Source organism: Hemibagrus wyckioides, linkage group LG27, assembly GCF_019097595.1.
Source record: "Hemibagrus wyckioides isolate EC202008001 linkage group LG27, SWU_Hwy_1.0, whole genome shotgun sequence".
NCBI classification, from domain to species: domain Eukaryota; kingdom Metazoa; phylum Chordata; class Actinopteri; order Siluriformes; family Bagridae; genus Hemibagrus; species Hemibagrus wyckioides.
This window is the reverse complement of record NC_080736.1, coordinates 3,187,501-3,215,000: the sequence shown is the minus strand read 5'-3', so window position 1 is coordinate 3,215,000 and position 27,500 is coordinate 3,187,501. Positions and strand designations below refer to the sequence as shown.

Below are 27,500 nucleotides of genomic sequence, written 5' to 3'. Positions count from 1 at the left end.
AAACTATATCTACCTTTTCTGCTTTGTCAGAACACAATTTCCAGCCCAAGTGTATCTTGAAAAAACTTCATGAAAAACCTTTAGATTGGCTCTAAAACCTCCAGGCAATGGTGAAAAGACGTGTACAGTATTTCTGGTGTAGATAAATGACTCCATAATCCCTCTTTAATTCCCCTTCTTCTAACAATCTTTGTAAAATATCCTAAAATATTAACATGTGCAGCATAGACACACTTTTGTGTATAAATGATTCAGAATTTATTTATTTATTTATTTGATTTGCCGTGATACAAGCTAATGTGGAATATCATTATACAATCTGGCAACCCAGCTCTGAAAGAATCAGAATAGGTGGTAAGAGGGAAAATGTCCTATTTAAGTTTACATAGAAAATATGTCATTTTATTGCTAACTTTGAACACGTTTCTAGTGAGTTGATTGGATTACGAAGCGTGAGCGAGATATTTAGTTGTATCATATTATTATTTAATATATCATATATATTATTATTTAATCTAAAATCTTTGTTGTGTTTTCAATGATATTAACACGACTCTCAACATTCATAACAGGCTCGAATTTTTATTCATTTGTTCTGATGAAATGTTCATTTGTTCTTCTTTCTTATACTGATGCCACTGAGAAAACAGGGAAGGGGGCGGGGCTAAGCAGAAAACGTACTGACCACAGAGTTTAAGGGGAAACATATATAGACAGAAACATAAGGTATAAAAAGAAAAAAAAATACATTAGTTGGATATAAGAAAACAAACTTATGTTTATCTCATGGAACCGATGTAAACACTTGAGTTAAGTAGATTAGATGAATAGATAAAATAGTGATATAAAATACTGAAATAGTGTCCGGTCTCTCCTCTTCTCCTCTGCTGAACTGGAGTTTATATTTATATTTAGATAGCTTATATTTATGTATATCGAACATGGGGCAGCGTGATTCCAGCCCTACTGGATTTCTGGTTGCAGTTCCCTCTTTTGACCACTAGAGACACTGTGACTACAGTGAGAACTCTACTGAACTACACTTTTTAAAACGATTAGTCGCTCAAAAGAGTTCATTAAGATTAACCTTTGTTAAACGACGGATATAAATACCCCTTTTTAGACGAGCCAACACGCTTAAAAAGGTCTGAGGTGTCATTTTAGCCCGAACGGTTAGACTAATATTAATAAGGCATTTACTAATGGAACACTGATAACAGCATGCGCTAATTAACACTCGGCTTTTAAACGTGTGAAAAAGCACTTCAGTTGATTTCTTTTTATTCATATTTTGTGCCATTTTATCTGTCTTTTTTATTCTTTTATGTAACCCGCCACAAAAGGAACAAACAGCATGTTGCCTCTTAATTAAAGGTTAAATATTACGAAGGATTTAGTCGTGTGTAGTAGATGATAGACAACGCTTGGTCTTTTATTAGACTCATGAGTCCAAATGCTGCACTTCAGCTGTGGATTTAACAAAATTGTGCTTTTATTTTCCTATTAATGTCACATTATGACTTAAGTGTGGACAATTTTCCGTAAAGTGAATGTGCTTTAGCAACAATCAATCAAGGAAATTCTTCCCCCAAACTTTAATTCTCCAAACAGCACGTGTGAAATTTGCTGATCAGCTCCTGAGATCTTCTCCCACTCAGGTTCTCCAAACATCATAAACATAATGTCTGATAAACACATAGCCTGCCTGGTCTTTTTCTTTTTCCCTGAGTGTTGTGTTGATTATCAGATTAACGTCCAGGCCGGAGACTGGAGCCACACGCCGAAGCTTCAGCTCTTTAATGATGATCAGAGCAAAAGCACAAAGAGCACGGAGAGGAGCTCATCGAATTTGCATGGGGAACAAAGAAAACAAATAAATCTCCCTTGAAGCTGGTGCTCAGGAAGAAATACCCCATTAAATTTAAAGACAGGCAGCAAGGCTGAGGTTCTGATCGACCAATCAGGACACAGAGAGGAGAATTTCTGCTCTTATGGTTAATATTCTCGGATATTGAAGCCTTGGATATTTATTTTCTTGGAGCTGAAGACTGCTTTCATACATGTTTTTTTTTCCCAAATGGTGTCAAACATATCAGGAAAGAAACGGTGGATCTCTGAGAAGTCACATCAAACCAGAGGTGTTTCCCGAAAAGCCGGCTCTTCATTACAGCTCTTCATTATCGGCTAATTAGCCCGATAGGTTCACGCTAACCATGTTGATACTTCATTCATGAATGGAGAGAAGGAATGGAAATGGAGTGATGGAGAATCACAAGCTCCCCCTGCACCAAGCATCACCAGAAACCCTGCTGTTGTTCCCCTGTTGCCATGGTGATGAGGAAAAGCAGCTCCTTCTCCTGCACCCTAAGTGTTTTTGCATTAAGGTGGGAACAGGTATGGAGGAAGAAAAAAAGCAGAAGAAAAAATGAACGTGAATCAGAAAGAGAGAGAGAGAGAGGTGTGATGTTTGAGGGTTTAGGTCTGATTCTTCTAATCCTGCTCCTTTGACCTTCTTCTGATCAGTAGCACTTTGTTCTCGGGGTAAAAAGTGTTGAGCATGGTCAGTATTTCACGGAGTGGTGCAGAGCATTCGTTTTAAATTTCCACAGAAACGTTTGTAGATGTCCGTTATTAAAATACGCGGCTGTTGGTCAGCTTGGTCCACCTTCATGTATCTCCTCATTGAATTGTTATGACGTTTCATGGCTGGAGTGCGGCTACAGAAAAGTCAGCGTACTCATATTTAATGTCCGTAAACGTCACGTCTTTTAAATATCATAGTCTCACACACATGCTACTAATTTTAAACATTTTCTTTTGGGTTCATTGTAAGTTACTTATCCAGGGTTTATTCCCGCTCTGCACCCAGTATTCCCGGGATAGATGGTATAATCGGATCCAACCCATCTGTGATCAGGAGAAAACACCAGTAATTTTGGACAGTTATTACACTCACGCTGTATCATGTTGTTTTTGTTTTTTTTTGTTTGTTTTCACAAAATCTTTCTGTTGTTCATGTTGTTTTATTGGTTGTTTTTTGTTTGTTGTTTTTGTTTGTTGTTTTTCTTTTTTTTTTTTTTAGACTGGCTGGAGACGTGGAAGTAGCTTCAAACGAAATCAACAAAATCTTTCTCTTTGGTTATTTTTTTGTTTGTTTTTTGTTTGTTCTTTTTGTTTTTTGTTTATGTTTTTAGACTAGCGGGAGACATGGAAGTAGCTTCACACAAAATCAACAAAATCTTTCTCTTGTTCATGTTGTTTTTTGTTTGTTCTTTTTGTTTTTTTTTTAAGACTAGCTAGAGACTTGGATGTAGCCTCCCACAAAATCAACAAAATCTTTCTTTTGTTAATGTTTTGTTGGAAGAGTTATTTTGTTATTGATTTGGCTGAAAAGTCTTGGTTTTGCTGTTTTTTTTTGTTTGTTTTTTTGAGTTGCCAACACAATATCGGTAAAAAATAAGTTATAGATATTTTATATATTGACATTTTATATAAGATGAATTTTAAAAAATAATAAAAAAGGGGGAAAAATAGGTAAAATAAACAATAGGAAATAAAAAGAAATAAAAAAGAAAAAGAAATGCCCGTCATCTCACATTCAGGTGTGTCTGTAATAGATAAATTAACGACCAGACCATCACCACCACCACACTAAACACGATATTATCACTCTATTAGCCAATCCCAGAAAGTCATGTTAGCCCAAGGACGGTGAAAAATCTCTCCTCTTAGCCAGCTGGGGAAAAAAAAGCCCATGCAGCTTTATTTTTCTTCCAAAATATAACATTAAATTGTTGTTTGTCCTTGAATTGATAAAATCACAAGCACAGAAATCTTCTTTTAAGCTCCTTGCAGTGAGACACATATCCACTGACTTTCTCCGAGAGCTGTACTCACGTCCCACACACGTGACCGGGTGAAGGGTTCAGTTGAACGCGTGTCTCGTTGACGTTTGATTGATTTAACGTTAAATTCCGCGATCACAAAATTATGCTATCCTGGATGGACTGATATAGAAATGATATAGCTGTATACAAGAGAGAAGAGAACGTAGTTTTGTTCTACTTTTACGTTTTTCACACAGAAATAAAAATATTAGCAGCTACGTCCAAGCTAGCTAGGTCCTACGTCCAGCGACCTAGCTTGTTACCTTTTTTAAGTCTCTAACTCTGACTCTACGGTTCACTGTTTTGTTTCGCTCCCTTGTTTCTAACAAAAGACGAACGAGGAGCTGAAAAACAACATCCTAGCTCGTTACCCTGTTGACTTTTCCTCAGAAGTGGAAAGTTGGAGTTTTCGAGCTCCTCATTCGTCTTTTGTTAGAAACAAGCGAGCAAAACAAAACAGTGAACTGTACAGTCAGACTCAGAGACTTAAAAAGCGACTATAGTGTATTTTTGTATATACAGGAAGCTCGTGCGGATGTGTTGACAGAGTTGACAAGACTAAATTGCAGAGTTTGTTTTTTTCCCCCAGTCAAAAGTCTGAAATTACAAGTTACAACCTTTTCTTAAGATGAATACAGCGATACTTAACTCCCACATTAACTGAGCTGACATTTCCTAGTTACCTAGCAACAATTTTTTCTCTCCCGCTCTCTTTTTCTTGAATCACTCGTCTTCCTCAAAAGCAAAAGCTTCATTTACTCGCACCGATAGATAACGGGGGACGCAACCAATCAGACGCGATCTTTACTCCGTTCCAGATTACGCTCAAACATTAAGAGTGGGATTCGTGATAAATCACTCCGCTCATGGAGAAGCTCTGGACGCTTCTCTTTCCCACATTAACGTGGTTCGAAATTCTTCATCACGGATATTAGAGCGTACTAATCCCAACTGTCAGTCGGAGCACGGTGCAGTTTTATTCCCGATCGCGCAAATTTACAACGCTGCATGCTTCCACGCTAACAGGATTGACTGTATCACCGGACAGGTTTATTTGATCAAGGTGCCACGCGGTTATGGGATGCAATCACCAAATTGAACACGATACGTCACGGGAAGTGCTGTCGCAGGGAATTGCTTTTATGCAAACCAGACCGTAGTGTTTCTCATCTAGCTGCCTTTCCATTACACACGGAGCGTTCAGAGGATGCGGCTCTGTTCTCCAGCTTTAAAAAACTAGGCTCCACTTTAATCAGCAGACTCTTCAATTTAATTAAGAACGAAGAACTGGACCTTAGCCACCGATAGATATAATGTGTGTTGGCTGGAGAAGAACATCCAAAATGTCTAGCTAGTGCTGGAAAGTAGTGAGTAAAGAAGAAGAAATCAATCAAATTCTGATAAGACGTCCAAAAACAAGCATCAGTTTGGATTGTTCTTGTACGACGTTACCATGGAAACATACATGTCCTTATGTCCTTATTCTAGACACCAAAGAACTAAAACACTACCAGGAAGCTCCTCTGAGAAATAATAAGACCTTAATGTTCAAGTGCTTTTCAAAGTTTTTCAGAATTCAGGTTGGACAGCCTGGAAGGAGAAGTTCCACCTGAGGAGAAGTTCCACCTGAGCACCACCTGAGTGATGATATCTACTAAACATGTACAAACTGTAGGCGTGCTATTTATTGTTTTCTTTCAGTAAACAATAGTTCTTATCAGATCTATCTATCTATCTATCTATCTATCTATCTATCTATCTATCTATCTATCTATCTATCTATCTATCTATCTATCTATCTAGCCGCCCATTCATCTATCTATCTATCTATCTATCTATCTATCTATCTATCTATCTATCTATCTATCTATCTATCTATCTAGCCGCCCATTCATCTATCTATCTATCTATCTATCTATCTATCTATCTATCTATCTATCTATCTATCTATCTATCTATCTATCTATCTATCTATCTATCTATCTATCTAGCCGCCCATTCATCCTTCTATCCATCCATCTATACATTCATCCACCCATATATTCATCCGCCAGTTCATCCATCCATCTATCCATCCATCCATCCATCCATCTATCTATCCATCCATCTGTCCATCCATCCATCCATCCATTCATCCATCCATCCATCCACTCTTCTGTCCATTCATCCATCCTTCTATCCATTCATCTATCCACCCATCCATCAATCCACCCTTTCTGAACTTATCCTAAACAGGGTTTCAGTAAGTCTCCCACACTACGAATAATTTAGAGATGTGAGTCAGCCTACATTACATATCTTTGGACTGGAGGAGGAAACCAGTGTTCCTGGAGGAACCCCCCCCCTCCCCCCCGAGCATGGGGAGAACATGCAAACCCAGCCATCCTCCACAGATCAGTGCAGGGTCTTGGCACTGCAAGTCCAGCTCATGCTCATGTTAACATTGTTTCCAGTGTTTGTTCTGTGAGCTTTATATGTGACCATCAGCATGAACGCAGATCGAGTTCAAACTCCTTTCTCTCTCCGCTCATGAACCACATCCATTTATTTTAGCCTGTTTGGTCACCTCAGGCCGGGGCTCAGTGACCTACATGGTGAGAAGCACTCAGGACATCCCAGCAGACACAGACACACGGAGACATGTGAGGCACAGAACCCGAACCATAAATCAGATGAAGACCTGCTGCAAATATGATTAAAGAGAACACAAGGCCTGAAAGCCACCAGCTCAACACCGTGATCTAATCTGGTGATGAGCTGAAGAGCGAGTTACAACGAGACCCTCGTCTGGAAGCTCGGGCTCGGGAAAACAAACAAATTACAGACAAAGATTCTCCACTCATCAATCCTGATACATCACGTTTTAGCGCCTCCACACAGCATCTGGATCAGTGCATGGATATAAACAGCGACGCGATGGATCGGAGCAGAACGACTTTGTGACACGGAAGTCTGCAGCATACGAGAATAGCAGGACATGCCGAAGTGTGATATTGCTGTGAAGTCGCTACGCCTGTGCGTGTGCACGAACATATGTGATGTGTGTGCATGCATGTCATGTACTTTAGTGTGTGTGTTGCATGTTGATGCTGAGGGAGATTTGCAGTCCCTTTCCTCTCTGAGGGGTAAATGGAAGAGCGTTATGAAGCTTGGCAAGAGGCCAGAGAAGGTTTCCACGGCAACAACCGTGGCCCCCATTTCTACCTCCGTTCGTTCTGTCTCTCTCTCCCGCTTCGTCTTACGTGTCGTACCCAGTTTCCGCATTACGGCTGATATACAGTGTATATTGAATTACCACCACTTTTCGTGATAATGACTATAAATAAATTACGCGCAACACGGCAAGCAATTTTCTGACCTAGGTTCTATTTTCATTTGAATTTTCATTTCGTTTTTTTAAACCAGACATTTTTCTTCCTGCAGAACATTAGTTTTATATTTACTGAAAAACAGATCAGAGATGTGTGTAAAATGTTAATGCTAATATTTTTTAAGTATTAGGTATTATTTTTATTTGCGTCTACCGAAAATGTTTTCTAATGAACAACTTTCCCAAAATAAACATTTTTCATTTTTGTTTTTAGTTTAAATCACATCGATCCCGATCCAAAGAGATTACCAGAGATGATTGAATCCTATAATGACTTTTACTTATTATTATTTATTAAATATTATATATTATTCATTATTTCATGAGCTTTATATTTTTATTTCTCATGGATTTGTTCACTAATTAAAATTCACTTTTTTAACGTTTTTACAAGAAACTCGAATACAGAAAAATGTTCCCTAATGCTCTTGTTGTTATAAAGCGCAAATCAATCACAAATTCGTAAGTATGTTTATGATCGGTTGATTTGCTTTTTTTCACACCAACAAAACTCCAAAAAAAGGCTCACAGAGAGAAAATGCCGACTAAACAGCTTTCCGATAAATCTTCCAATGATGCAGCTAAGCCATTGCAGCGTGTCAGCTACTATAACACACCCTCCTTTTAGAGGGTGCCATTACTTTTGTCCTAATTGAACCCTATAAGTCTAATTGATCCTAATTTATAGATTGGTTTTGAAATCTTTTTTTTTCTTTAACGTGAGACAGTGGTCATTTACTAAACTCTGTATATAAATCGTGGCTTTAAGACAATCAACCAAAATATAAATCTCTATTTATTTGTAGATTTAGACAAAATCGGGATGATACGAAGAAACAAATTGTTTTTATAGCGAATAATTTAAATCCATTTATCTCCAGCTTAATGCATGACCCTCCTTGTGTGTGTCTTTTCTGTTCGGTCAGTTTTAAGGAAAGGAATCATTATAAAGTCTTCATCAAGCTACAGAGGCGTCACTCTTTCTCAGCCACTTTCCCGTCTCGTCAGCAGTGTGTTTGGAAGCACAAGGTTGTTGTCAGTGTAGCTATTTCACAGCTGTGTGATCTTTATGCTCTTAGTTAAATGGCCAGTCTGTCACTACGTGTTAATGAGTGTGAGTCCCAGGTGTACACTCAGCCCGTAAACAGCTCTTTCATTAGGAGGATGAACGGCAGAGGATCTGGCCTGAGGACAGCTCGCTAACCGAGGCAGAACCTGGATCTAGAACCAGCGAGAAAGCGTTAGGGTTAAGTTGTCCTTAACTGTCACATATACATTACAGCACAGTGAAATTCTTTATTCGCATATCCTGTCCTTGGGGGTTGGGGTCAGAGTGCAGGGTCAGCCATGATGCAGTGCCCAATTGAGGCTTTGCTCAAGGGCCCAGTTGTGGCAGCTTGGTGGTGTTGGGGCTTGAACCCTGTTCATCTGGCCAACAGCCCAGAGCCTTAACCACTTGAGCTACCACCGCCCCCAAATCGGAGACTTTTGTTCTGAGGTGAGATGCAGATCTGATATCCAATATGGTTTTAACTCGGAGTTCTTTCCGTGAGCAGATTTCCTTTTGCTTTATTTTCCAGTTAATAAAACTTGATTATAAGTTTTATAGCTTTAACGTTGTGAAAACGTGCTTTAACAGCTTGTAAGTTTCCATTTTTACCATTTTTTAACGTAATTCTGTTGATTTCATAATTTTACTAATGCAATAAGTTATGTCATCATCTTTAAAAGTCAAAACGAACAAGATTATTCCTCGTCTCTCATGGCTAATCCCAAACAAATGATTTCTGCGTATTTAATGTTTAATTAATATGTTTAGAAGTTCAGAGACTAGCCGTACACACGTCAGTGCTTTTCTTTCCCGAACCGAAGCATTGAAACACGTTTAGATCAGAACTGACTCTGTGCTTTGTGAGTCACGAGTAAAAAAGATTTCCGCATAATTCACTGCCACTGTTGTCGTAATCATTATCCAGCGTCGGCAGCATCGTGAAACAACAATAGAGGACAGCGTCAGCGGTGACTCTTCAGCTGAAAAAGAATGAGGAAGTTGGCGATTTTCTTGATATTTCTGGAAGGTTTGAAAGAAAAAAGGAAAGATGTTTTTAGACTTACGTGACATGCACATTCAGGACCTGGATTAAAATTAGTGACAGATTTAAGTAACATGAACGTATGAAGCTATAGTCATCTTACACCTGTGCTTAATATACACCAATCAGCCATAACATTATGACCACTGAGAGGTGAAGTGAATAAGGCTGATGATCTCCTCATCATGGCACCTGTTAGTGGGTGGGATATATTAGACAGTAAGTGAATTTTATCATTTTGTCCTCAAAGTTGATGTGTTAGAAGCAGGAAAAATGGACAAGAGTAAGGATTTGAGCGAGTTTGACGACACCCTTGTGGGGTGTTCCCGGTCTGCAGTGGTCAGTATCTATCAAAAGTGGTCCAAGGAAGGAACAGTGGTGAACCGGTGACAGGGTCATGGGCGGCCAAGGCTTATTGATGCACGTGGAGAGTGAAGGCTGGCCCGTGTGATCCGATCCAACAGACAAGCTACTGTTGATCAAATTGCTGAAGAATTTAATGCTGGTTCTGATAGAAAGGGGTCAGAAAACACAGTGCATCACAGTTTGCTGCGTATGAAGCCACATAGCCGCAGACCAGTCAGGTGTTCATAATGTTTTGCCTGGTCGGTGTATATTAATGTGTACTTATGTTCTTAATTAGAATAAATTATTTAATACTTGCATTGCAGCATCTACAGAGGAAAATCACATACATCATAGCCAATAATAATAATAATAATAATATCTTTAATCTCGTTAAATTTATCTAGTATTTCTTATTATGATGGTTACAATAAACCAATTAAAAGATAAGTGTGTGTATATTTTACTGTTTTTAAGCTTAAATATCTATTCTGTGATAGGTATTTATGCAAATTTTAAGCTTAAAATGAGTAAAATATGTCCTGAAGAATGTATTTTAATCTTTTATTTGGTTGAATGTAATCGTATAATAAGAACCGTTAGATACATTTGGCTCGATTAAAGATCATTTAACCTGCTAAGATCTCATTTTTTGCAATTTAGTCCTCGTTACCCAACTGTGAGCACCTGTTCTGTGTTAGCCCTTTAATAATTATAATTATTAAGGTAAAAGTACTATTTTATTCCTATTATTATTATTATTTCTCATGTTTTCCATGTTTCCCGATTTGGTTTCTTTATAATGCTGGTGTTTTCACTTTATGACTATGGATTTTCCTGTTATTAACAACACGCTGAGTTGTTTATGAGATGCGTCCTGCCTTACACAGCACGCTAACACACAAACAAGCCAAAGCACAAAACAGAAGGCAGACAGCAGATATACCAGTTATTAGAGAATGTTTTTATCACCCTTATGACGGAGGGGGGTGCAAACTTTTGCCTGGATAAAACACCTCTTCACAATCTGCTCGTACCGAACATCTTTTCAGCACTCAGTACTGTTTGTTTTTTACTCTTCTACACGGTAAAGATTTACACAATCCTCTGAACTGTCCTCACGTCTTCTCTGGGAGTTTCTCCTGGACGCTGTCGCCCCGGGCTCACTCCTTCTTACAAGCAGCGTACAATAAAATTCACTCCAACTGAAAATACCCAAATGTACACTATTTTTTATTACAGATAACAACCATGGTGTGAAATCACATTTCTTTGCCTTCTTTCTGTCCTAAATTTTTCACTGGACTCTATGCTCTAAAATGGTGACACTGGGATATATAAGGTTATTACACAGTAAATTTATCATTGTTCCACCTTCACACACCTTCTCTCTCTCTCTCTCTCTCTCTCTCTCTCTCTCTTTCTCTCTCTCTCTCTCTCTCTCTCTCTCTCTCTCTCTCTCTCTTTCTCTCTCTCTCTCTCTCACTCTCTCTCTCTTTCTCTCTCTCTCTCTCTCTCTCACTCTCTCTCTCTCTCTCTCTCTCTTTCTCTCTCTCTCTCTCTCTCTCTCTCTCTCTCTCGTTCTCTCACTTGCCCCATCCCCCTCTCTCTTTCTGCCTCTGTGCCCCCCCACATTCTCACTCTTCCCCCTCCTCCCCCTGCCTTTCTCTGCCTCTCTCTCTCTCTCTCTCTCTCTCTCTCTCTGTCTCTGCCCCTCTCTCTCTCTCTCTTTGCCTCCTCATTGCCTCCTCTCTCTTTCTCTCTCTCTTGCTCCCCCCTCTGTCTCTCTCTCTCTGCCTCCCCTCTCCCTGCCTCCTCTCACTCTCTCTGCCTCCTCTCTCTCTCTCTCTCTCTCTCTCTCTCACGCTCCCCCCTCTGTCTCTCTCTCTCTGCCTCCCCTCACTCTCTCTCTGCCTCCTCTCTCTCTCTCTCTCTCTCTCTCTCTCTTGCTCCCCCCCGTCTCTATCTCTCTGCCTCCCCTCTGGCTCTCTCTTTCTGCCTCCCCTCTCTCTGCCTTCTCTCTCTCTCTCTCTCTCTCTCTCTATGAAAGCATTTCATCTATCAGACTGTAAACCATGTGTGATGATTAATGATGTTGCCCCAGGTAGCCGTGTACACCGTGCCCAAACCGCCCCGCCCCACCCCACCCCGCCACCCCACAAACCATCCCTCGTGTGTGTTATTTATATATATGGGACTCACAGGACTAACACACTCACACACTGCACACCACATTATCATATTACACTTCAGAGACCGATGGTAGAATTGTCTGATTGACAGGTGTGTAACTGCTTCTCCTAATTATATATTCGGTACAGTGTCGGAAAGCACAAGGCTACACGAGGCCTAATTTATAGACGTGTGTGTGTGTACAAGTGTAGGCCTTACATCATGTACTGTAGGAGCTCATCAAATATTAAACACAGTTGTTAAAAAACATTTCATGCAACAGCATTTAATAATGCATCTAGTCATGCTGAGCAGGCTGTATGAGCTTCCTCTTTCCAGATTTCTTGCTCTTGACACTCGTTCTGTTTGCTAGATCTGAATGTTTTTGTTTCCGGTCTCGGTGCAGCGTCTCTGTGCGAAAATGAGCTGTATCTAATGCCACTAAGTGGAGTGTCTTAATCCTGTTGAAAGAGCAGTCAAGGAGAAAATCCCTCTTTCATACTCCCTCGCCGTTCTCCAAACCCTCTCCCAGGACTGAGCGGAAGTTTAATACGATAAAATTTTGATTTATTCAGATTTTTTTGGCTCAAGCTTCTCTGAATTATATTATAACAAAGAGCTGGAGAATACAGGCTTGTTACTGAGTGCCACGGTACGAGAGATACACGGCTGCTTTACGCTTTCTCGGATCCTTCAAATGATTCTCCCAGAACGTGTCGCCTTTCTGTAGAGATCGGTCACCGGTAACCTAACATGCAGCGGGGATTAGTCATCGGTTCAGACCACGTGGTTATGCAGAAACGATCCGTGCCAGAACGTGGCGAAGTCACGGTTACCACACTGGAGTGGATTATTTTCATTGAAGCGAGTTCTGTTTATAATGCAGCGACGTGCCCATGATTACAGTGTTTATACAGTGTTTAAATTTATTAATGAATGAATGTCACGCCACACATTTTTAATGGCTTATAGTTATAAGATCGAACCCTTTCTCACCAGTACACTGGTGTTCCAATCGGGTTGAAGATAAATTTGAGCTGCTTTTTAAATGAACAAGCACTTGGTGTATCTCAGAGAGCAGAAATGCAGTTGATATCAACATTTACTTTAAAACAACTTTATTGCTCCTAGTAGGATACGGAAAAACAGACTCTACAAATTCTTTAAGTCCTGAGTGTCTACTTTCATATGAGCTTCATATTAATCACTGCTGTGGAGTGGAACATGACAAAGACACTCAATCATCAACATGGACTCAACAAAAACAGGAGGAAACTCCATTTTTTGGCCTCTGGGGAAAAAGAGAAACAACCTAATGTTGTAGAACATGATGAAAGCAAATGCTTCATATGTACTGAATCTAGAACATTTATAAATATATATATATGATACAACAAACACAAGTGAGTCAAACTTTAAGTCAAAGAACACTCACCTGCTACGGAGTGTGTTGTCTAAGTAATCTACTCTTCTTCCTCTCTCAGTCCATTGCACACGAATGCGGGATCAATAATTCATAAGAGCAAACCAAGTGAAGCTTTCACATCTTTCTCTCCATTCCCCGTCTCCTCTTTTTCTCTTCCCGCAAGCTACAAGGGTCATCACTCATCTTCTACAGGTGACATCGTACTGTATCTAAAGTACACACACCTCCACACATGCGGCTATGAGAGATCTCAGCTGGAGAACATGCAGAAAAGCTGAGGGACAATTAGATTCACTCGCTCTAAATCCCTCATTAGGAGCTTCATTGATTGTGGACTGCTGATTAAATTTATAGTCTTATTGCTCTCTTCGCTTGTTTGTGGTGGCCATTGCATTTCTATCGACCGCTTTCCGGTCCGGATATTTCATCAACACTTACAGTCTTAACTCTTCACCTTGTCTTTTTTTTTGCTGAGTCGAGGCCGGATTCAGCCAAAATGCTTGCTGCAGTTTATATTAATCTCCTCTGAGTGGACGATGTGGAGCTGTGATACTGAAACTTTAACACATCCAAGCTGTGAAATGTTTAGGGGTGAGAATAATTTCAGAAAGGAGTTTGAAACAATAGCTAGCTGTATTCTTTACACTTTATGTTTTACACTTTACACTTTACACTATACACTTTATACTGTACACTTTATACTTTACACTTTATACTGTACACTGTATACTTTATACTTTACACTTTATACTTTACACTATACACTTTATACTTTATACTGTACACTTTATACTTTACACTGTACACTTTATACTTTACACTGTACACTTTATACTGTACACTTTATACTTTACACTGTACACTTTATACTTTACACTGTACACTTTATACTGTACACTGTACACTTTATACTTTACACTTTACACTATACACTATACACTTTATACTTTATACTGTACACTTTATACTTTATACTGTACACTTTATACTTTACACTGTACACTTTATACTTTACACTTTATACTGTACACTGTACACTTTATACTTTACACTGTACACTTTATACTTTACACTTTATACTGTACACTGTACACTTTATACTTTACACTTTATACTGTACACTGTATACTTTACACTGTACACTTTATACTGTACACTGTACACTTTATACTTTACACTTTATACTGTACACTGTATACTTTACACTGTACACTTTATACTGTACACTGTACACTTTATACTTTACACTTTATACTGTACACTGTATACTTTACACTGTACACTTTATACTTTACACTTTATACTGTACACTGTATACTTTACACTGTACACTTTATACTGTACACTGTATACTTTACACTGTACACTTTATACTGTACACTTTATACTGTACACTGTACACTTTATACTGTACACTGTATACTTTACACTGTACACTTTATACTGTACACTGTACACTTTATACTTTACACTGTATACTTTACACTGTACACTTTATACTGTACACTGTACACTTTATACTGTACACTGTACACTTTATACTTTACACTTTATACTGTACACTGTATACTTTACACTGTACACTTTATACTTTACACTTTATACTGTACATTGTATACTTTACACTGTACACTTTATACTTTACACTTTATACTGTACACTGTACACTTTATACTTTATACTGTACACTGTATACTTTATACTTTACACTTTATACTGTACACTGTATACTTTATACTTTACACTTTATACTGTACACTGTATACTTTACACTGTACACTTTATACTGTACACTGTATGATTTATACTTTACACTTTGTGGTGTACACTTTATACTGTACACTGTACACTTTATACTTTACACTTTGTGGTGTACACTTTATACTGTACACTGTACACTTTATACTGTACACTGTATACTTTACACTGTACACTTTATACTGTACACTGTACGATTTATACTTTACACTTTGTGGTGTACACTTTATACTGTACACTTTATACTTTATACTGTACACTGTATACTTTACACTGTACACTTTATACTGTACACTGTACGATTTATACTTTACACTTTGTGGTGTACACTTTATATTTTACACTATACACTTTACACTTCACACTGTACACATTATACTTTACACATTACACTGTACACTTTATACTTTACGCTGTACACTTTATACTTTATACCTTACACTTTACAATGTATGCTTTACAATTTACACTGTATATTTACACTGTACATTTAGGTTCATCACTGTATGCTTTACACTGTACATTTTACACTGTACATTGTATATTTTATGCCTTAAACTTTATGCTTTACACTCTACACTTACACTTTACACTGTACATTTTTGGCTTTACACTATTCACTGTATACTTTACACTGTACATTTTTGGCTTTACACTATTCACTGTATACTTTACACTGTACATTTACACTTTACCCTGTACGCTTTACACTGTATGCTTTACACTTTACACTGTACACTTACGCTTCACACTTACACTTGATGCTGTACATTGTACATTTTATGCCTTACACTTGATGCTTTACACTGTACTTACATTTTACATTTATACATTTTTTGCTTTACATTTTACACTTTACATTTTACACTTTACATTGTACACTTTACACTATATATTTTACACTGTAGCTTTATGCTTTACACTTCACGCTGTACATTGTACACCTCAGACTGTACACTGAACTCTATACCCTTTACACCTCAGACTGTACACTGAACTCTTTACCCTTTACACCTCAGACTGTACACTGAACTCTTTACACTTTACACCTCAGACTGTACACTGAACTCTATACCCTTTACACCTCAGACTGTACACTGAACTCTTTACCCTTTACACCTCAGACTGTACACTGAACTCTTTACACTTTACACCTCAGACTGTACACTGAACTCTTTACACTTTACACCTCAGACTGTACACTGAACTCTTTACACTTTACACCTCAGACTGTACACTGAACTCTATACCCTTTACACCTCAGACTGTACACTGAACTCTATACCCTTTACACCTCAGACTGTACACTGAACTCTTTACCCTTTACACCTCAGACTGTACACTGAACTCTATACCCTTTACACCTCAGACTGTACACTGAACTCTTTACCCTTTAACAGTATATATTTAACAGTACATTTCTAATACATTATAGAAGTTTCTACAGATTCGGTTTTTCAACGACACCAAGCACTTTCTTTCATTTTTCTATCAAATCATTTTCTGTAATTTTTTGTATTTGATCATTTTCTCAAATCTGCCTTCAGAACCCGTCAGACTTCACACGAAGCCACATGCAGACTTAATAGGAGAGCAGCTTTACCTTGGCCTAGTCATAAATGGAATAAACGTTTAAAAGCGGGCCGCCGACCTCAGGCCTCGCCCTCACCGTAATCATTCATAACTTGCGGATTTGCACTCGTCGTCAGTGCGCTGTTAGCTTTATAGCTCTTTATAGCTCTTTATAGCCCTTTATAGCGCTCCTCGCTTGGTGGAGAGTGCGCTGATGAGTGGCCTGTGGGGAACCGTAAACACCGCGGCTCTGAAGTGAAAATAAAACGCCAGAGGAACCGGCACGGAGGCAGACAAAAATGTCTCTTCCATTTACACATGTCCCTTTGGGTTAGCGGGTCACGGGAGCAGGTGCTGCAATAAACAACAGTGTGTGTGTGTGTGTGTGTGTGTGTGTGTGTGAATGAACGTGATGCAGGAAGCTTGTAATAAATGGTGACAGTGTGAGTTGAGGTGTGAAAAGGTGTGCTGAACATTGGCTCGTCTGCCCTCTAATCAACTGAGTGAGCTTTAACGTCCAGCCAAAAACCCTCCCCCCGTCTCTTATTCTCTCTCTCTCTCTCTCTCTCTCTCTCTCTCTTCGTCTTTTTTTTTGTCTCTCTCCATCGCACACGAGCGTGAGATCAATAATTCATAAGAGCAAACAGGAAGTGAAGCCTCTCGCATCTTTCTCCATTTCTTCCACTCCTTATCTCCTGTCCTTTCTCTGTATGAATTATGGAAATGCGCGAGGAAAATAAATACAACGTACAATTTGATAAATATATAAATATATAAATAAATAAAAAACCTTGCTCGAGAAATATAATTTGCCTCGGAGCACCGGGAAGGCATCCTTGGCAGCCGGAGAAAGATTTTTAATGACAATATCAAGTTGTCGTTTAAATCAAATCGCGTCTCTTCTCCCGGGGACGAGAAGACAAACACTTCGGCTCGGAGCGTCGACGTCCGTCACTCGCATCACGCTGACGAGGAATATTAATTCATTCCGCAGTCGTTGCTTGTAAACTAATTGTTGTGTAAGAGCACGGCCTCACCGCCTCACTGTCCTATCAGCCGTACGGTGTGAAGACTTTTAGACTCCCACAATCTTTTAATGCTCATAGGAAATAAAATCATTCTTTTCTCCTGAATTTAAAGATAATATTGTTTTACTGTAATTCCCACAAAATATTATTTGACAGATTATTAGAAATATTCCTGAGAAACAGGTTTGAAAGTGATACGAGAATTATAACTGAACTACGTTACCCATCAGCCCCCAGCATGTCACATGTCCTTATGATCTCTCATACCTGTTCTACTTTATCTCTAATAAATACCCCTATGTATGTATATATATATATATATATATATATATATATATATATCTTCCTTCTGAAAGCAGTGTGGAGTTTGTGTTATCGTTTCTATAGTAACAGCTCGTTCAGGGACTTCAGTGATACGCTGAAGTTTTCTGGATGGAAATTTTAAGCTTTATTTTATCATTTAGGGAAGGAGTCTCCAGCGTCAGTGCTTTGTAAGATCCAGAAGTAACATGCAACATGACAAGCTGCTGTCATTCAGTTTGAGAAACTTCAGCTGCTGTAACGAGGAGTGACTCGATTTGATGGTATAACGGCATTAAATACAACCGCTCCTGAGAAGCGCAGTTATTGGAAATGAATCAGCTTCAGGAAACTGTAACCTCTCCCATCACTCAGTCGTATTATCTCGTATTAGACAGGAAAGGGTTAAGCAGCTGATCAATAACAATCCTTTTAAGTATGTCTATTGAATGTTTTTTAAAAGTCAATATTTATTGACAGATTATTAAGAGCTTTTTATTATTTTGTCGCCGGCACAATATAGGAAGTGCCTGTAAATATCGATATATCCATCAGCGTATAGAAACTTCATAAATAACTCTGGGTAAGTTCATCTCAGGGGAGAGCAGAGTTTATAAATGAGAGGGGAGAGAGAGAGAGAGCGAGAGTGAGAGAGAGAGAGAGAGAGAGAGAGAGAGAGAACAACACGTATTTTTTCGTCCTCAGTGTTAATAAAATGCTTCCTGGTGGATAAGGAATAAGGCTCGCCCATGCGTGTACGGTCAAATCAACAGATTGTTATGAGATTAGAGAGCGAGAAAGGAGAGAGGGGGGGGGGGAAGGGGGAGGAAGAGATGGAGAGAGGAAAGAAAGGAAAAGAGAGAGAGAGGAAGGGGGAGAAAGGGAAGAGATGGAGAGAAGGGGGAGTAGAGACAGGAAAATATAGAGAGAGGGAGAAAGGGGGGGGGAGTGAGAGTGAGAGCGAGAGGAAGAGAAGAGAGAGAGAGGAAAAACAACATACATCATCCTCAGTGTTAATAATATAATAATAAACTGGTGAATCAGGAATGAGGCTCGTCCAGGCGTGTGCGGTCAGATCAAATCAGACTGTCACGAGATTAGACATGATCAGAATGTTTGTGAGGGCTTTAAAGAGAAAGAATGGAGAGAATTGTGAGTAAACAGGAGGAGTGTGTTGGAGAGAGAGCTGAAGAGCAATGTGAACACACCTGCAGAAACACATGTACACTAACAGGAAGGAAATTGTTTCCAACAACAGATATTTCTGTCTTTCTGGAAAAAGAACATTGAAGAGCTGCTGATTATTAACTGGAGTAGAGTTCACACCTTTCTCCTGTCTCACTTCACACACAGGGGGATTTATTGTTGGTGGTTTTTAATTGGTGTATTTATGTGCACAGCTACAGTCTAAGGGCACCACACACACACACACACACACACACACACACCTTGGGGCAATTAAACAATCCACCTACATGCATATTATTAGACGATGTGGATGGAAGGAAACACAAACACACACACACACACACACACATTTATTTTTTAAGTGCACTTTTCAAAGTACATTTATTCTAAGAAGTAGAATAAAAAAAACATATGAAAAGGAATAAAGCGGGTATAGAAAATGGACGGATGAAAGAAATATAGAACAAAAACTTTATAAACTTTTTAAAACTTTATCAACTACTCTCTCTCTCTCTCTCTCTCTCTCTATTTCTTTGCTAATATTAATCTTAAAAAATTGTTCAAATTTCAAGATTACTATTAGATTTATATTTCAATTTATTTATATTCACTCCTAATGAGAAGCCTGAGGTCATGGTGGTGAGGAAAAACTCCCTGAGGGGGTAAGAGGAAGAAACCTTGAGAGGAACCAGACTCAGAAGGGAACCTCATCCTCATTTGGGTGACACCAGAGAGTGTGATTATGAATCATTATAAACACCAGAGAGTGTGATTATGAATCATTATAAACACCAGAGAGTGTGATTATGAATCATTATAAACACCAGAGAGTGTGATTATGAATAATGTCCTTTCTACAGTCAGTTGGAGTGGTGTAGCCAGGAGCTCCTGAGGAACTCATAAATTAGCTCCTCATCTGAGTTGATTATAGCTTCAACATCAACTCCTCCTTGCCGAAGCCTTCAGATGCTCAGTGATGGAGATACAGCAGGTGTAGAACGTCATTACAAATGATATGATCAGGAACAGCTGGAGTGAAAAGAACAACCTCAAGCTACGTTCCACACGTACGGTGACGGCCGCCGGCGTTCCTAGCCTAGGTACTGGTTGCCATGGTAACAACGTTGCTCAGCACGTGAAGCTGTTGGCGTTCCAAATCGGATTTTTTTGTCACTGTTGTTGGATGAAATTCATTAGAGGTTCTAGCTGGACATCCTTTGTATAAAGTCACAATTGAAAGTATAGCTTACTTCTTAAAAACATTTTTATGTTAAAAAAAAATCCAAGATCAATGCAATCTCAGACTCTACGATACCAAAACTATCAAAACTATCATTTTTATTCATTTTTTCTTTTTGCTGAACCGCAGAGAGGAAAATAACGAGGGAGTTGAGGAAGTCAGGAGTTCAGTGAGGCGTCACGCGGCGCAGCGCTACTTTAGACATTTAATAGAGGGTGAAGGAGAAAGACTGAACATGGGATAGATAAAGTGCTCTTCTGCTGTAAAAACTGCCCGTGAAAACACAGAGCAGGTCTCCTGTAACACGCGAGCCGTCAGCGGCGTCGGGTTCCGGGTTCGAACCGACTAAAGAAAGTGTTTCTGTGTGTCTCTGTGCAGGTGCTGCTGTCGGGTCTGATTGGAGTCGTGTCATGGAAAAGACCCCTCTCTCTGGTGGTGAGTAAGAAAAAAACAAGAGGATTAAAAATTCTATGAAATGTGTGTGTGTGTATGTGTGTGTGTGTGTGTGTGTGTAGCATATCAGGACACCTGGTTTCTTTTAACGATTTCGCACAATTATGTAAATCTCATTTGACTGGATAATTACGTCAAAGTCCAGAAAATCAGACTCACAAAAAAACACCCAACCACATGAATGAAATATTTTTTCTTGCCACATGTTGGATCTAACTGCCCCCCCCCCAAAAGCTTCGTTCAGCCTGAATAAAGCTCTCGAGCGCTCTATCAGAGCCCAGGCTGAGAACGACAGTGATTGCCTGTCACGCAGTGCACCACGGAAAGAAAAAAAAGAAAGAAATGGGCTTAAAAAGAAAGAAAGAAAACGCAGCACTCGGGTAGATGGGATGCAAAGCATATGCATGGAGTTTGGTTTTCTCGGCCAGGGCGCTCGGTATTCGGCTGGAGAGTGTAATTGGGGAGAGATTTCTTCACGACAGCTGAATTTTTCATCTCGGAGGCGTGTGTGTTATTAGAACCATGGCTATAGCGAGATGGTGATAGAGTGATAGTGACATGGGCGGGACGCAGGGAAATGATACGATCGTACCGACAACCATAATAATAATAATAATAATAATAATAGTAATAATAATAATAATGATAATAATACACCAGACGGTTCGACACCACAGACACTCACGCTCAACGAATATTGGAAATATGGGAGGAGTAATGCGAAGTCTAAATAAATAAAATAAAAGAATTCATATAAACCTCATGTGTAAGTGTTGTAGATGTGCAATTCTTAACAAAAAAATTTCTAAATATTATATATGTATATATATAGATATATATAGATGATTTCATATTTTTCATGTTCCATGAAGGAGGTTAATATGAAGCTCATATGAAAGTAGACACTCAGGACTTCAGAATTTGTAGTGTTTCGGAAGGATTTCTGTTTTTCTCTAGACTACTAGGAGCGATATATTCATAGAAATGTTCCAGAAATTATTTTTTCCCCACACAAATGTTTGTATCTTCAAAGATGTTCTCCAAGTTGCTTGTTCATCTAAAAAGCAGCTCAGATTTCATCTTCAACCAGTAAAATTCTGTGTAAGGTTCTCCAACAGAGGGAAAAACACACGTCTAAAACACACTGAAAGCCAACAGACTCGTTTTAGATCAGACTGAACATCATTCATTTCTTTATACAGATTAAAAACGTCCCATAAATCCATTCCCATTCCACCTGTAAGAATGGAGCATCAGTGTACTGGGAAAAAGCGTTAAATGTAACTATAAATGGATAAAAATAAGTATGACACAGTATTCAAGGAGCAGCCGTTTTGTTAAAGTTTCCTTTAGGATGAGATCCACTTGCCAGGATGAATACTAGATAGATAGATAGATAGATAGATAGATAGATAGATAGATAGATAGATAGATAGATAGATAGATAGATAGATAGATAGATAGATAGATAGATAGATAGATAGATAGATAGATAGATAGATAGATAGATAGGTATTCTTTGATGCTCACTAAAGCCAGAAAGTCTTACTGATACATTTGATGCCAGAAATGTACATTTGCTGTAAATATATGTAAAAATATGGACATACGGTGCACTGAATTCATTCTGCTGCCGATTCGCTATCGATCGATTGTAAATACTAAGTTGTTTTAAATACAGCAACTGTTTTATTTTCCTGTGACAGTGGAGGCCTGGGAGATCGGCTCAGACCTGACGAGTAGAACCCCGAACACACGTTCCTCCTGCTCCAGGGACCGTCATGAAGACAGAGCCTTTAAGTTAAGAGCCTCACTGGGGCGAGCTGATCGATCATCGAATACCAAAAAAGCCTTGTTTGGACCCACAGGGCTAACAAGCACAGACTCGTTCGCTCCCTGGGGATGAGTATCAATGATGTATAGGTCGTTCAGGCTGCAGTGAGAAAGCGAGTCTGTGTTGTGCTGTAGCTGGCTGTCAGTGCTAAAGGAGATTAAAGGCGCTACAGAAAGCAGGGTGGGGGATTCGTCAGCTCTCTGTCGGGGTCCGCGGGAGAAACACAGAGCGAGGGGAAGGAGGGAGGCGAGCAGAACAGAGGGAGGAGTATTAATGTAGAGGAGAAACGGAAAAGACAGGACGACACGGATCGAGTTTCCAGCGCAGTTCAATCATACAAACGCTTCCACACGCAGTCAGAGAACCGAGACGAGAGATTTTACCTCTTTAAAATCCAACCGCAAGGAGACGACGAGGAAGTCTTCACCATGTCTGTCAGCTTATTATACAGATTAGAAGTAAAAGAGTCGGTAACAAAAAGGCACGGATGATGTGTCTGTGCCATCCTGTTACAGTCAGAGGAACAGAAAACACACCGGGAAATGAATGGATTTCATGCTTTCTGCTCATAATTGTAAATATTCAATTATTGTAAGGAGAGTCAATTTCCGGGTCGTGAAAGCAGAGGCGCCGTTATGGCAGGTTTCAGTGAGAAAACCAGGTTTAAAATATAAATAAATAAATTGAAGAACCTGATGACGAGTGTATTTTTGTAGCTCAGCATGACTGCTTCCTGGAGATATAAAGTTTAACGGTTAGAAATAAAAAAATAAATAAATAAAAGAACCGGTTGTAAAAGAAAAGAAAAGGTTAAGGGAAGGACGCACACAACAGTAGAGATTAACATTAGCAACAAAACTACTGAAGGTCTCTGAGTTCTAATGTATTCTGTTCAGCTGGTGTTTTGTCTATACAGCATGTGTGTGTGTGTGTATGTGGGTGTGTGTGGGTGCTGGAAGTACACAGTTGCTTGACCTTATTGATCTGAGTGTGAATATAGACATCCGTGTGTGTTAGACGTTTTCTACATAATGGATGAGAAACACAAGACGTGCGAGGAGAGCTTGAACGATTTCAGCAGAATGGTTAATGACACTGTGGAATTTTCCAGCAATGGAAATTTCAACTATATCCAAAATATCTTCCACACCTGATCCCACTGGATTAATCTCAGGTATAGCTTCTACATGAACACCAGCTCCTACACCCAGACCCAGGCGGGGATAAGATCAGACACCTCTGTCCTGGAAGATCTCAGATATACACACACTTTGGTACGAGTTCACTCTGTAAACATTTCACCTGCACTGTCTAATCCCTCAGCTGGTTTTTTTTCCAACCAGGCTTCCGATCGATGACCGATTTTCCACAGTGACCGCTCACTTGAACGTTTTTTTTTTTTTATATGTTTAAGAGCACTCCAAATAATTCTGATTAAATGAGCTTCGAGTAATGCTTAAGCTTTAAGAGTTTGCATCTAGATCGGTAAAATAATAGACTCTGCAATTAAAATAAATAAAACCGCCTGGAACGATCATCATTAGCAAGATAAATAACGACCAAAAGTTCCTGCTGATTTAGAGAGTAGTTTCAGCTAAAGCAGTTCATATCAATACGCTTGTTCTGATATGTTAGGGTTTCTATAGCAACAGTTAATTCACAGGGGTTTAATTCAATTTTCAATGAAGTTTTCTGTAAGGAGATGTTTGTGTAACATTTAAGGAAGGAGTCTCCAGTGTCAGCGCTGGACATCTTTTCAGACAGCTTCAGGACTCTCACTAACCTGATAAACTCTATTTATTTATTTATTTATTTATTTATTTATTTATTTATTTATTTATTTATTGATTAAGGTTCAGAGAGAACAAAGAGAAGTTGGTGAGGGAACGAAGCTCAAAAAATAATATAATAAAAAATAAATTAATAATAAATAAATAATCAGAAAATGATCACTTTTTCAACCAACCCATTGTTGATTATTTTCCTTTTTTTTATTTTAATTGATTTAATTGAATATTTAGTTGAATATTTTTTAATACAGGTAATATTTAAAAAATTAATATAAACATGAATACAATTTAATATTGTTTTCAGTATAAGCAACATCTCTAAAACAAAGACAATTATAAATATTGTGATCAATTTTTATGTATTTTTTAATAAAAATTTGATTATATACTGAGTAGAAGCTGCTGAATTGATGTTAAAATATTTTACCATTTTTTAAAAATAATTTTACAGCATTTTATTTTATTTTATTCTATTTATTTTATTTTATTTTATGTCACCTATGCCAGAACCTTGGCTTTCTGAAGGCTAGTTTTATTCAGGCAGATTCAACAATTTGAGTAATTTATTGAAGTGCGTGATTCGCACCATCTGCTGGTTTTTCTTCCCGGATTTTTTTATTTTCTATTTTCCGTATTTTACTGCATGCCTTAGGTAATTTGCTGAAGTTCTTCACTAAAAGCTTCTCAAAGTATATCTCCAGCAATAACCAGCGACACTTTTTTAGCTGCCTGTGCAGCATGACTTGGCAAAGACTCGATCGCGTTCTGCCAATCTGCTGGCCTACTGCCAGTCCAGCCGCTTTAGATTGAAGAGGACGTAAAATAAAGTAGCTCTAAAGTGGCTCTCCAACAGCAGCGCAGTGTCTGTCTGGTTGAGCTGTAGAGCTGTCATACTCCCCAATATCGTGTCCATTTTATTGAAATAATGACATTGCGGCTGGAATTTTCTCTCGAACGGTTGTATTCATTTTTCACATTAAAAAGATAAACGCACACTTGCTCATGAATCTCATTCCACACAGCTCGCTGGTGCATCATATTCAAAGGCCCTGATTTAATAAAATATATAAAAAGCGTGTAAAAACTTTCACAAACGCTCACTCGAAATACGCACGGCCGTTTATTACAGGGATTTTTACTGATTTATTTTATTCTTCGAATATGGAGAATAGTTTCCAATCATTTCCATTTGATGAAGAGAAAATTGTGCCAAGTCTGCCACTCTTATTTCTGAACGAATAATGAATAATGAGTTTAAGATTCTCTTCAATTCTACAGATTTATTTCTGGATAAGGATCATTGAGGCAAAAATAGAGCGCAGAAATGTAGACGGATGATGTCAGGACTCTATATGATATGGTGGCCTTTTCACGCCTTCCCTCATCGCTCAGTTTTATGCTATTGCATTGATTAACCTTTTCTGCTGACACACTAAAGGTTTTTGTTTGGCTCTGTGTGTGTGTGTGTGAGAGAGAGAGAGAGAGAGAGAGAGAGAGTCTTACAACTAAGAATACTTATAATTTCATTATAGTCTCAGTATATTCTCAGGATAGTCATTATATTTGTTGTACAGTATCTGTGTAGTCTTTGATTAGTCTCAGTACAGTTACAGTATAGTTCCTCTGCACTCCCAGAATAGTATCATTATAGTCTTGGAATAGTCTCAGTATAGTTTCTGTACAGTTCCAACACAGTCTCAGTACAGTCTCAATATTGTCTCACTGTAGTCTCAGAATAGTCTCAGAGTTGTAGCATTATAGTCTCAGTGCAGTCTCAGAACAGTCCCAGTGTAGTATCAGCACAGTCTCAGCATAGACTCAGTATATTCTTAGAATAGTCTCAGTACAGTCTCAGTGTAGTCTCAGTACAGTCTCAGAGCAGTCTCAGTATATTTTTAGAATAGTCTCAGAGTAGTCTCAGAATAGTCACAATATAGTCTCAGAACAGTTTTAGTACAGTCTCAGTGAAGTATCAGTACTATCTCAGTACAGTCTTAGAGCAGGCTCAGTACAGTCTCAGAGCAGTCTCAAAACAGTATCTGTACAGTCTCAGTACATCCTCTGTACAGTCTCAGTACTGTCTCAGAGCAGTCTCAGTACAGTCTCAGTACAGTCCCAGTACAGTCTCAGTGCAGTCTCAGTATAATCTCAGCATAGTCTTAAAACAGTATCTGGTACAGTCTCGGTACATTCTCTGTACAGTCTCAGTACAGTCTCGGAGCAGTCTCAAAACAGTATCTGTACAGTCTCAGTACATCCTCTGTACAGTCTCAGTACTGTCTCAGTACAGTCTCAGAGCAGTCTCAGTACAGTCCCAGTACAGTCTCAGTGCAGTCTCAGTATAATCTCAGCATAGTCTTAAAACAGTATCTGGTACAGTCTCAGTACATTCTCTGTACAGTCTCAGTACAGTCTCGGAGCAGTCTCAAAACAGTATCTGTACAGTCTCAGTACTGTCTCAGGGCAGACTCAGAGTAGTCTCAGTACAGTCTCAGAGCAGTCTCAGTATAATCTCAGCACAGTCTTAAAACAGTATTTGTACAGTCTCTGTACGTTCTCTGTGTAGTCTCAGAGCAATCTCAGTGCAGTCTCAAAGCAGTCTCAGTAAAGTCTCAGAATATTGTGCATCTAGTCCAATAACATCAAATCCAGTATCTTTTCTTAGCCCTGCTGCTCTGACACACACTGTGTATTTTTTTTCTTTTTATTTCTCTGTAAAAATCATTTAAAATATCCCTCTGCACCCAAGCTCACATTTCTGCTCAAGCTCCACAAGCAGCAACCCTGCAGCCATCAACACACACACAGAAGATCAACTAAAGGTGAAAAGTGCTTAAAGCTTCTCCCTAATCTCCCTGAGACTTTACTTCCCTGAGCAGGAAACACTGCAGGAAGTAAAGGAGAGCTGCATCGTTATCTATCAGATCCTGGAGGCTTGTTTCACGTCGAACTCGCTTCACTGAGTTTTAAATTAGACCGAATTCTAGACACCAGAATGATGCCATCATCTGTGGAGCGTGCTTGAGTGATCTCAAATCCGATTG

At 38.9% G+C, this 27,500-nt stretch overlaps 1 protein-coding gene across 1 annotated transcript in view; it reads left to right on the top strand.

Annotated features, from left to right (window-relative positions):
- The window catches only part of fam189a1 (family with sequence similarity 189 member A1), a 140,226-nt gene that overhangs the window by 51,826 nt on the left and 60,900 nt on the right, over positions 1–27,500 (top strand). The window contains exon 2 of the mRNA XM_058382379.1: positions 20,758–20,814. Coding sequence (XP_058238362.1) covers positions 20,758–20,814 — 57 coding nt within the window. The remainder of the gene's footprint in view (positions 1–20,757; positions 20,815–27,500) is intronic.